Source organism: Hippichthys cyanospilos, chromosome 10 (genome assembly GCF_059441005.1).
Source record: "Hippichthys cyanospilos isolate Australia breed blue-spotted pipefish chromosome 10, RoL_Hcya_1.0, whole genome shotgun sequence".
Classification (NCBI taxonomy): Eukaryota; Metazoa; Chordata; class Actinopteri; order Syngnathiformes; family Syngnathidae; genus Hippichthys; species Hippichthys cyanospilos.
The window spans coordinates 338,124-350,553 of record NC_142378.1 but is presented as its reverse complement, the minus strand read 5'-3'; the positions used below and the strand labels follow the sequence as shown (position 1 = coordinate 350,553).

General features: G+C 46.6%; 1 protein-coding gene across 4 annotated transcripts in view; it reads right to left on the bottom strand.

Annotated features, from left to right (window-relative positions):
* dab1a (DAB adaptor protein 1a) overlaps nucleotides 1–12,430 on the bottom strand; it is a 154,235-nt gene that overhangs the window by 13,668 nt on the left and 128,137 nt on the right. For all 4 annotated transcript variants that reach the window (XM_088425094.1, XM_088425095.1, XM_088425096.1 and 1 more), the window contains 5 exons: nucleotides 11,640–11,759; nucleotides 11,167–11,205; nucleotides 10,845–10,907; nucleotides 7,724–7,777; nucleotides 2,176–2,361 (listed from right to left, as the gene is read on the bottom strand). In XM_088425094.1, the coding sequence (XP_088281220.1) occupies nucleotides 2,176–2,361; nucleotides 7,724–7,777; nucleotides 10,845–10,907; nucleotides 11,167–11,205; nucleotides 11,640–11,759 (462 nt within the window). The remainder of the gene's footprint in view (nucleotides 1–2,175; nucleotides 2,362–7,723; nucleotides 7,778–10,844; nucleotides 10,908–11,166; nucleotides 11,206–11,639; nucleotides 11,760–12,430) is intronic.

The window sequence follows — 12,430 nt, the reverse complement described above, 5'->3', positions numbered from 1 at the left end:
TTGAAAAAAATAAATTTTAGACTTTAAACGTTTGAACACCAGAAGCAAAAGTTTCTCAGGCTGTCAAATGATTTGATGGGACCAATTAAAGGGTTTGGGTAGTCAATAAAACGGGATATACAAGTCCACCGTTTCGCGTTCACTTTTGCCATTTACAAGCGACCTCGAGCCTGCTATTATTTCCGGTAAAATATTTGCAGACGTGTGTATTATAGTTCAGCCATACTTTGCATTCTGACAAGCATAAAGTAGTCACGAAAGAACACAGGTTACGTTCACAGGAAGTTCGTGAAATGTAATCAAAACTGCACTTTTATGCTGACGTCCCGACGTGATTGCCGTTGCTACCGATCACTTTTGAACATTTGATGAAATGTCTGATCAAAAATCCGCCCTCGCCGACCTCATTGGAAAAGACAACTGAGCAAAATAAACAGTATGTGTTCTGAATACTTCCCCCTTCTCCACAGTTTGCTGCGGTCCCCACCACATCATTCCAACTAGGAGGAGTAGTAGAAAGCGGACGTAGATCCTTTCCAAAAAGCAAGAGAAAGACCGAATTTTGTCTTTTTACTTTCCAGAACCCATACTGTACGGGCGACGCCCCTCCCAGGCGAGTCATTACCGTCCTCCCATTATGGAGGCTCAGCGGCGCGCCTCCCAGCGTCTCGCTATCAAAGGCGGCAGCCTTTCTATTTGATCCCGATCTATTCTGGATTTCCGCTCTTCCGTAATTTGCCCCTCGTTCCGTGAATTAATAATATCTTAAGGCCAGCGTGAAGCGGAGGGAAACTATTTTTAGTTGTAAAGGAATTTAGGGGCCTTGAATACACGGTCCAAGATTTGCATAAATCATGGATCCGGATCATTTCTCTAAGAGATAATGAATGTTCTTGGAATATCTTCTCGCTCGCCCGCCCGCCACAATTGCGCATAGGCCGCAAAGCTTTTATATAGAAAAGATATGTATATACATTATATACAGTAGATATTTATGGCATCTATCAGAAAATGGAATCAGTGTGCGTGGTGTTTTACATTTATGGGGACTGGATGGTGATTTAGACAGAGAAGAGGAAAGGTTGGGAGGCTGAGTTATGGGCTACCGTAAACGCGGAGGAGATGGAGATGGCTCGGCAAGACAACGGGATGCGGATATTGACGATAGCCACCTAAAAGGCTGCGCGCGCGCGCGCGCGCGCGGGCGGCCGTTGATCCCAGGCGCCCAACGAACCGGGGCTTCCTTGTACGCGTTTCCGACGTCGGCGCCGACACTCTCGCTTCGAGCGTCTCGCTTCGAGCGTCTGGGGAAACGTATGGGGCGGACGGATGGTATTACCAACGTTGAACAATTGACTGAGGCCTTTTAAAAAGCTTCGCCGGTTAATTGGATTTGTTTTATTAGGACGATTAAAGCCGTTAGTGCGTTTGTCTCGCGCTTGCTTGCAAATCCTAAAGCAGACCTGAAAACATCGTTTGAAATTCAAACCCAGGCTTTAAATACAACATTTCAAAACATTCCAAATCAAGTCTTGATTTTTTTTTCAATTCTCCACCCTTTTTTGAAACCCTGATCCAGTCTTGAAGGCTTACTTTGAAATTTAAAAAGTTAGGACTCTAATAGTAACTTGAAAGCCCGCTTTCAAACGCCGACCTTGCATTACCCTGACTTAAAAGCCATACCCAAACTTGAAACCCTTACGGAAGCTTGAGAACTGACGTTCAAACTTTGACGTCCAATCCCTTATTTGAGAGCCACATTCAGAAGCTAACTACTTTGAGACTTGAACTGCCTTGAAAGCCTAACCTAGACTTCAAGTACATATCCGGCGTTGAGACCCTCGTTTTAAACCCTAATTCTGGTTTGAAACCTTACTTGAAATTCTAGTTGCCATTGAATCCCAGGGCAGGTTTGTTCCAGTTTGGTATTTATGCGGAATAATAATCGTAAGACCTTTCGCCGAGCACGCTTTTGCACTCTTTGTCTTTTAAAACACGTGCGCTTGCAGGTGTCCGTTCTTGCTCTTGGTCGCTATGACAACATCAAGGTTACATGTTTTATTCATAAGCAGAAAGGGGTCAGGAGTCGGGGCGGCGGCTTCCGACCGCTCGGCAAAACAAAAAGTCAAGATGACGGGGGGTCGTCCGGCCGAATTTCACGAGGACCACCCTTACCTGAGAAACCGTCTCCGGGTCTAAGTCTATGAGATCCGCCTGCTGATGCTGATGCTGATGCCGATGCAGATGCCGATGCAGATGCCGATGCCGCTCCTCACTTAGTCCCGCCTGGGGAGTTTGCGGATGATAATGAGGATGATGTTGATGATGTGGATGATGTTGGTGGGTACTTTGATGTCCGTTCTGCAATCAACAACCGCCGTGTTAGAAAAAGCTGCCGGGGTGAAAATGGCCTGGCATACGCAAACTACATTAGCGCTTTAGCATTGGGGGGGCGCTGATTTAGGAGGGCAGGTGTTGCTCTCTCCAGGTGCTCTACACACATCCGCTTTACACACACACACACACACACACGCACACACACACACACACACACACACACACACGCGCAGGAGATTTAAAGAGGTTTAAAGATCATCCCCACCTTACTGCAGCGCTGAGCTCCCTTTGTGTTTCTCTAAATCCGCCACAAGAGTCTCAATGCGCTAAACTAAGAGAGGGCGTCTTTATCAGTCTCTTAAGCACATTGATTTGATAAAACAATGGATTGTTGTCGTTTCGTTACGGTCGTAAAAAGCCAGCTGCGGTAAACAATAAACTACGCATGAATTAGCAGATGGCTAATGGCGGTTGATGTCATTGCCTGGGCGCAAATTGTGGCGCCGTTTCAACGTATTGTTTCAGAAACGCCTACGTTTGATTGTGCTTTAAGCGTAAATAAATGGGAAATGGCTGAATAGTTTGCTAAATGCGGCAGTTAAGTTGAAGGCGGAAGAAATAGCTGTATTTTCTTTCAGCAGAGAGATAGCTAGACGCTAAATAACTAAATGCTACATGGTTGTAGAGATAGCTAAATGTGACTATGCGGGTCGAATGCTTTATGACTGAATATGTAGCTACGCTCACTGTATTTTCAATCAGTAGATAGCTAAATGACGGCTAAATTGATTGCTAAATGCTAAATCACTAATTGCTACGGATAGCTGAATGTCTTGAACATATCAAGATCGATAGCAACGTTTGATGCGCCTGGTGTTTTTTTCAGTTTTGGACTAAGCTGTAACCTGTATAAACACTCTAAAAAGTAGTTGTTGAAAGTTCATTTCAATTGTTTTTTTTCCCTTTTGCTAATGTTAAAAAGCACACAGTTGACGTCTAATTTAAATCGTACGTGGCAGGAAATGACGCTTTTGACCACATAATTGGGTACGTAGCCGGAAGTACTATACTGCAAATTGGCTTTTTGATGGCTACGTGTGATTTCAACGTTTAGATGGAACACGCAAGGCTCCATAACGTAATCGATAGCCAGATAGCGACATGACGGGATCGATAGGCTGACGCTCCACAACAAGCGCTCCGCGATAGCGTCCGTCCGCTAATGCGGCGTTGCCTCTCTCGGCCTCTTCCTTTGTCCCCGTGCGTCCCGGCCGCCGCTTATCAATTAGCCATCTCCAGCGGGGGAAACCGTAATTACCCGCGTACGCCTTCCCTCAAGTAATGAATGCGGCTTGTGTAGTTGACGCCGGCCATCTTGCCGATCCCCTGCAGAGTGACTGATGGCAACCGCGAACACGCTCGCCGGCTCAAGCTCAAACACGCACGATTGGAGTTGACGGCAACACGACGCCAAGAGATTACGGACATGTTTCTCTCCCGAAGATAATAATCGGCGGTAAAAGCGACTGACTGCCCTGCGCGGACTCGGCCAGGGCGCGTGTTGATTCGACACCGGGACTTGGCGCGGGGTCGAGGGCTCAGTAGATTGGAATGGCCTCGCTCGCACGTGTGCTTTATTGATCGCCGGCCGTTTAAGATGGCGACATAGTAAATAACAGAAACGATCGCTCTGCGCGGCGGGGTCACGTTCGGGAGGGCCTTATCATTTCTTCCGCAAACTTGTGGCCTGCGCGCGGAGCAATGATCTGGCTTTAATGCCTCTGTCTGCTATCAATTCCACCCTACCGATGAAATAAAGGCTAAATCCACTCCAAAGCGGCGCTGCAGGTAATCACTTCCCGCAAAAAAAAAACCAAAACAAAACGTTAAAAGCATCTCACCAACAGCGGGTGATGAGCCAGAACGCATCCAATTGCAAAGTGCATCTTTTCTGCATTGTTAACCGCAGTGGGAGTGCTTTGTTGTTTATTGTGAGTGACTTACTTGCTTAGTTTGTGTGCTGCAAGAAATTAGTCAATTTCATTTAACTAGTCCAAAACTGACAACATATGTGCAACAAAATATTTTATACAATATAAAATATACATATTTCAGAAAATATGTCCATGCGGTAAGAATTCGAAACGGATTTTGCACTGCTTTTTGGGTGAAAAATGAAGTCATACATCCTTAACTTTTATTTATTTATTTTTTAACAAACTGGTGAATAAGTAGTCTTAGCGGGGTTACTCATTAGCTCCCCAAGAGGACTGGAGTGGAATCCCAAACGTTAAAAATCCATGTTAGTAGTTGATGTTAAACGATCCAATTTCAATGAAGTGAAAAAAATCACTCTAAATATTTTCATCTGTTGCCACTCATACAGCATAATAATCACCTCGTATTGAACTGAACAGGTTTCAAATGATTTCCTTCGGTTAGTCAAGTTTGAGCTAGAACGCGTCAGTGAAAGTTGGGTGCTCACCGAAACTCCGGTGGAAAAAAAGTTTTTTCCGCATCCTGTGAAAGCCCAAGTTCAAATGGATTTTTACCATCTTTAACCGTGCCGATAACCCATCGGTGCCGCCTGGAGAAAACCGCAATAATCCAAAAATCCAATAATGAGCTCGGTGTAGCAGAGTCCTCCGGCATTTCTATTTGCGGCATTATAACTCCATTAACTACAGTAGATCGCGTATCTGTGACGAGGTGAATCGATTTTAACGCCATCTCCGTGATTTCGGTTGCATTCACCCGAGGTTTTAGCAGCGATTCCAGCTACTCAAGCAATCGGTCCGACCTCCTGCCATAATCGGAACCCTCTTTGAGCCTGACCGCATCCTTAAACGCACCCCGATTACCGTCAAATCACAACGCGACATATTTTCGTTTCGTTAAAGAAAAAAAAAAAAAACCCTCTTCACCCCGACGAGACAGGGCAGACGGCAACAAGAGGAAAAACATTGCATTTGTTCACTTGCGGACACCTGCCAACGCGACGGCCATCCAAATCGCAGCATGCGCCGCGGGATGAGCCAGGCCAAACACGCAAATGTGCCAGGGTGCCCGTAAGCTCCTTAGCGAAGCTCACGATGAGACGGCCGGAGAAGAAAAATGGGAGACCCGTTCCCGGCGACCGCCTGCGGTGCGGTGCGCTGGCCCAGGCCGCTTTAGGCGGACCAAACACACGCGTACGCGTACGCGGAGGAGTGAAAGGAAACGGACTTTTGAAAACCTTGGCTCCGGCTATCAACAATAGATGGAGCGTTTCAAAACTCCACGAATGAGCGATTCCCACTCGGGATGACCATTTTTTTTTTCCTTCCCCGCACGTAAAAATGGTCTCCCGACATGTTTGGAAATAGCATTCAAAATATCAACTTAGCGTCATCCGTGACCAAGTGAAAAGATGTTACCCATTTGAATTGCAAAAATAGTCTTTGACGTGGCCTCAAGGTGGTTTTAAATAACACGGCCGTGCCAAAACGCTGAATGAAGCTCCTCAATTCGCTTCAACAGTTCTTAAAAAGGCCAAAGGACGGGAGTAAAGCACGACCTACTCAACTCACGTTAACATAGTTCCTTGTCAAAAACATCCCACAAGTTGGTGCCAAAGCCAAAGACATTTATATGAGCATTTTGGCTACAGCACAAACCAGCAAGCTAAGTTTACATGCATGTTTATGCAGTCGAGCATTCGACATCAAAGCGAAAGCGTTGAAAGACGAGGGGGCTGCAATTTCACCCGGATGGCGCCGACGGTCTGGCGACGTAGTCGTCGCATTAGCAGGAACGTGCCATTTTAGGGCCAAAATGACGAGAGAACAAAGTTGAAGAACGGGTCCGAAAAACGGACGCCGTACTTGACGGGGGTTCAAAATAAAACAATGTGACGAAACCGTGGCCATTTGTAAGCTCGTGATAATAATAATAATAAAAAAAAACATGCAGCGAAAAGAAATTGAGCCACCTATAACACACCCGGGCACACATGAAAAGCAGGCGATGTCATGTGCCGCTTCCCAAAACGAACGCACTTATTACGACCCGGGAGATTTTAGCAGATTAAATCCAGCGGCAATATAAGCCGCATCTTTATGGGCGGATAAAGAGCGGCGGAGTTACAGCCCGCCGCTACCGCCTGACAGTAGCCAAGGTCATCTTTCATTAGAACTGCCGGCGGCGGGAAGCCAATAACTCAAAAGATATAGCGCGCGCGCGCGCGCCCACCTCCATACGCTAACCGGGACGCGCAATACGAGCGGGTGGGGGCATTCCAAAAAAAGAAGAAAATCCAGCCCCGCTTACATCGCTTACATTGCTATTACACGCGCACACACGTAGCGTACATAGCAAATCAGAGGACCATGACGGCGACGGAATGGGCGGCGGATGCAATCCGGCCGGGACAAGGGCATGCACTGGATGCACCGGCGGGCGTGCTTAACTCATTCGGGCCCAAAGACGTACTTTGACGTGTTTCGGCAGTCCAGGCACTTCATCTCGTCTGCTTATTACTTTAGTATCCGGAGTAATTACTTTCAATCAATTACTTAAGTTACTAAACTGCTAAATAACTAAGTAATCATTTATTGGAGGGATTCAATATTTAGGTACTACTTGACGTAATAAGTACTAAATTGATCAATGACATTGCTACACCATTTGTCACCTAAAGAAATTGAGGACTAAAGGGATACTTTAGTATTGTAACTACTCAAGAACTGAAGTAATCAATTATTCTAGGTACTAAAGAAAATAATTACTTTCAGAACTTATTCCCAAAGTCATTGACTACTTAAGGAACTGAACTACTAAAGAACTCCAATATCGACTACTTTAGATCCAAAATATTTAGGCACTAAAGTAACAGATTACATTAGTTCTAAATGACCTAAAGTAATCCATTACTTTAAGCAATGAGTACTAAAGTCATCAATTACATTGGCTCGCTATTTAGTACCAGCCATTTTTGGTACTCTCTATTTAGTACCAGCCGTTTTTTGAACTCTCTATTTAGTAGCAGCCAGTTTTTGTACTCTCCTTCTGCCAAACTCTTGGTAAAAAACAAACAAAAAAAAACACCAAAACACCAAATGTGTCTTTGGGAGTGAATGAGTTAATTTAGCAGCACAAACACGTTTACACACAATAGGCAAAAGCGGAGTCGCGGTCGACCACGAGGGGGGCACGAGGGCGCCGCGAGCAGGGGAGACGCACGCTGCACACCGCACAAAGCACACAGCGCCAGGCACCAGGCACCAAGCACAAAGCACCGGGTCCCGGCAAAGCTCTCAGAGGGAAGCGTCAATACAGCGCCCGAGGCGACGTCTGAGAGCTTTGCCCGAGGACGGGGAGGCAGGCGGGCAAACACGGCGTCACTCACTGGGTGCGGCTTTGGGACGTCATAGACCCCTTCCTTCTGCTGGCTGGTGGGAACCTACACAGCCGGCCCGAAAGCCGGAGCGCGGCCGAGAGAGCCCGTTAGCTCCAGGTTCGCGACCGCGACGCGCTTTTGACCCCCTGATCAGGGGGAAAAAACAGGGGGAAAAAAGCCTCCTAATACATATACACACGGTGGAACCCCGGCTTGCGACGTCCCCGCCTTACATGTTCTTCACTTTACCACATGGACTGCATTTTTCCCGCTTTACGGCATCCAACAACTGCGGTGACCTTAGAGGTCGGCTGTGTTTATGTTGTTTTGTTTCCGTCTCCGGGCGTTTTATTTCCTGATCGCGTCCGAGCGCCTGTGCTACCACGCTATGATGCTGGTGTGCTATTGGCCGGCTCAGGGCGTCACTAAGATGGCGTCGCTAAGTTGCGACATGCTGAAGACTTGATCCTAGCGTGAGCGCTTCCAATATCGTATTTATCGTGCATTTTAGTGCTTGATTCAAACTTGAATCGGCAACCCACAGGTACCGAGATCGCTCGTGATCTTAAAGGAAGCTGGAGCTACAGAAACGAAGCTGGAGACAATCAAGAAAGAGAAAAAGCACTCGCCCGTTGTTAGCCTCGCTAGAGAATATGGCCTTAACTAGCTTAAGGTAACGGTACATTTCATTTTTCCCTTATATCTAAGTAGCACTTACTATAATATTTTGTGACCAATTTTTCAGACGTAGGAAGCGTAGGAGACGTAGACGTAGGAAAATATGTTATAATATGTGACAAAAATGATGATGGCAATTTTCCCCAGCTCATCAATCACAGGGACTTCGCCGAACGCTCAATTTTACAATTGGCGCTAATCGGAATGAGAATCTCCACTGTGAGAACCTCATGATACTTCTGCTGTCTCGTTGCCCGGCTTGGATAAAATGAAGCTTTTCACCCTCGCGGACGTGTAATAACTCAGTGTCACACACATGGCGACGTAATCGTATTCAGTGCCGCAAAAAAGGGGAAGATCTGACAGCGCGTGCGCCACAATAAGCGCTGATAGCAAACTGAGAACAGCAGCGACGTTTTCATGTATTTAGGCGAATACCTCAAATAGCGCTAGGCTGATTAGCCATTATTGATGATTCGGCGGAATTTCAGCTTAAAATGTTAAGACGACCTTAATGACTACGACGACTAAAAACAAAAATTAAAAACATGTACATAAAGTATAAACGAAAGTGGATTAGTTCGCAATGACTCACTTTCACCTCTAGAGGTCTGGAGTGGTATTGTTAACTGAGATGATTTTGATAGTTTTTAATTTAATTGGATTATTTTTTATTTATCAATATAAATATGGATGTTTTTGACTAGTCCGACTTTAAAAAAAAAACTGCAAGAAATATAGGGATGTGAACTTGCAGTAGAAAAAGAAAAGATCATAAATAAAAATCCATGATGGAGTAAAGCGGCAATAACAACCGTGATGCAGTTAAGGAACACATATTAGTCAAGATAAATAATAGTATACTAAAAATATACATAAAAAAACCACAATTCAGATTAAATAATCATTAGGTTACACTGGAAAGTGAAAAAAAATTTGCAAGACGTTTGAAGCTCAGTTGAGCATTCTTATTTGAAAAAAGTTTTAGAATGTAAAAAAAAAAAAAAAAACAAATACCAAATTTTAGATACCAAAGAAAAAACAAACCAAATTTTACGCGCGTAAAACGACCAGCTTCCACTTGTTCCGCTGAGCCGAGGGCGGGTCGAGTCGGCGTAATATTTAAAGGCGGGCTCGGACGCAGCTTTAAAAAAAGAATTGGAAGAAAAGCAAAGGACGGGGTCCCCGGAAGAGGAAAAACCCTGCGCAGAGTCGCGGCTACGGCGGCGTTCCCCGCGCGCTTGCGTGGGGTAAAGGCACGGATGTAGCGCGCCCTTGTTTACCTCCTTGACATGTTTATTTCCAGAAGCCGCCATCTTTATTCATACATCAGCTCCTCTGTGGCTGCGGGCGGGTGGGCGGGCGGCCTGACGTTTGCGTTGCGCGCACGCCAGCGCTCCCGCCGGCGCGCCCGCCAGCGCGCCCGCCGGCGCGCCCGCTCTTATTTTCAATGCATTTTATTTCAAGATCAAAGGAACGTGTGGTGATTAATCTCTTTTCTTTCATCTCAGCGGGAGAAGGGGATGGGGAGGGGGAGGGGGCGTCGGGAGCCGGATGGGGGCGGGTCCCGTCATCCGCGCCGGCCAGGAATAACCTCCGTATCCGTTACCCCGCCTCCGGCTTTTCCCGCCCCTCGGAGGTCTACCCACGCCTCCCCGGGGGATATGGTCTTCCCCGCCGCGTCGCTTTTATTTCTTGTGGTTTTGTCATGAAAAATGACGAGGGCGATTTGCCATTACGATCGCTGGTTTGCTCGTTGTTATGAAGAGCGCCTTCCGCTGGGTTTTTTCTACTTCCAAAATTCATTCGTCCCAGAAGTCATCTTGTAATGTGGAATTTTTTGCTAAGTCCGGGCGCTTTTTACATGTAAACGGCCTAATCTGTTCCATGGACAAAAAAAAGCCTTTAAAAATTGAAAACGCGAATCGTAGTTGACAACGTCAATGCAGTTGGTTGCGTTGCCTTAAGATGGCGCTGGTGTGTCGGCGCTGCGTGCAGACAACGTTTTTATTTAGCATTTCTAGTGCTCTAGGCATCATTTAACGGAGCGATAATATTTATTTTTAGGCTAATTTTAGGCGTGTATGTTTACTTTAAGATCATGAGAAGTACTTCCTGTGTATTGAGTTTTTAATCCTCAGATTTTTTCTTTGCCTCCTTCCTTCTTAATTTGTTATTTCCGCATCGTACGCTCAGAAATATCTATGCATTTAATTGACATCCAAATGAAATAACTTGGGGGAAAAAAAACCCCGAAATGTGCTTGTCAGAATCAAAAAAATTGTGAGGAAGGAATTTTTTCCCGATGGTCCATTTCAGTAGTGCTTCTACTCTGTTGAAAAAGTGTGTTTAATGAGTTGAATTTAGTACGCGAACAGCAAATAAGCTCTACGTCGGACTCCCCCTTCAAGATGATGATGATGATGAGTTGAAAGAATTGTTCTGGGTATACCTGATAAATGCTCTCGTCTGATTGGTCACGGACGGGCTCGTGTCCGGCCTCAAACACAATGTACTACGGCGCCGGAAGCACAGGGAAGAGACAGGAAAAAAGAAACAAAAAGAAGAGGTGGAAGAAGCGGAGAGAAAAGTCAAACAGCGTTTTGTTTTTTTTTGGTTGGGGGGGGGGGGGGGGGGGGGGGGGCACCACACAAACATGCGGGTTACGTTAGATTTGAACCCGGCTGTGGTCTCATTAGTAGCGAGCGAGGGGCCGTCTCCCCGCACGGTGCGCACACAGAATTGAGCGAGCGCAAGCGGGGGAGCGAGGTTACCTGGTAGACCGGGTCCTCCAAATCTTCCTCCAGAATCGTCTGAGGACCGGCGGAGACGAGAAGAAAAAGGAAAGGCGGCACAAAGGGTTAAAGGCGGGGGAGCGGACAGAGAAGGCGGAAAATGCAAGGAGAGATCTTTCTGCTTTTCCATCATTGGGTAAGTTGGCAATCATTGGACAGAGGGAACAGGAAGTCCAAAGGGCAGATGGCGGGCGCCATTGCGGGGAACTTGAGTGAACTGTTTTGCTTTTCTTCTTTCATTTTCTTAAAGAAAAGCACACATTTTTAACATCTTAACTGAAGTTGAAAGCTTGTCTGCTCACTGCTTCCTTGTGTCGGCCCTCGCTTCCTTTTTGATCAAATTTGCGAGGAAAAAGAACCCATTTCTTGTTGACAATCCGTCTTTTGAACAGTTTTTCCCGGCCCCTGATGGCAAAACTCAGTGAGGAACCCACGCGGATTGAGCGATATACCTGGTAGACGGCCTGCTCACACTGTTTGTCCTTCTGGGCTTTCTTCTCCATCTCCTCACGCTGCTTTATCTCGTAGATGAGCTGGAACAAGTCCCGCAGATCCAGGATCACCGGTTCGGCCTGCAACGGTAGAAACACTGATTCAACTCATTCACTGCCATCCATATCAAAGATCTACATTAACTGGGGCGGCAGTAAGTTAAGATAATGTAGTTACAAAAATAAATAAATAAGGGACACTACATATATATGTGTGTGTGTGTGTGTGAATTTTCAGGACTTCAGTGACTCAGGGCTCATCTTTTCAATTTGGTGTCTTCCAACAGGCCCGTTTGGACAAAGCCAGAAGTAGAAGGTACGGTAGTTGGTCAAATGTCGGGAGCAAAAGCCGAGATAGGAGAAAAGTCGACTTAACTGTGAGCTCCGACGCATCCACTGTCACCGAAACGAGCGGAACAAGCCTTCAAGTACGACAAGAGTTTCAGCCCTAATCAATTATTGACCGCCAGCTTTTTTACGCAGTGCACTCGGAGTTCACAGACGGAGCGCATAAAGCGCAGCCGGCGTTGCATGAGACAGTTTCCCCGCCTCGCGCCGCTCTCAGCGGGCCCGGGCCCCGGGGGGGGGGTGCCGACGTCCGCTCGAGCTGGGCCGCCGACATATTGTCACGCCGTCACGTCCGCCTCGCCTTTGAAAGTACACGTTCCAAACGTCCGCGCTCGTCTCCTTCGCGCGGTCCCTCGGACTCTTTTTTCGCCGAGCGTGGAATCGGGTTCAAAACGGCGCCAAAA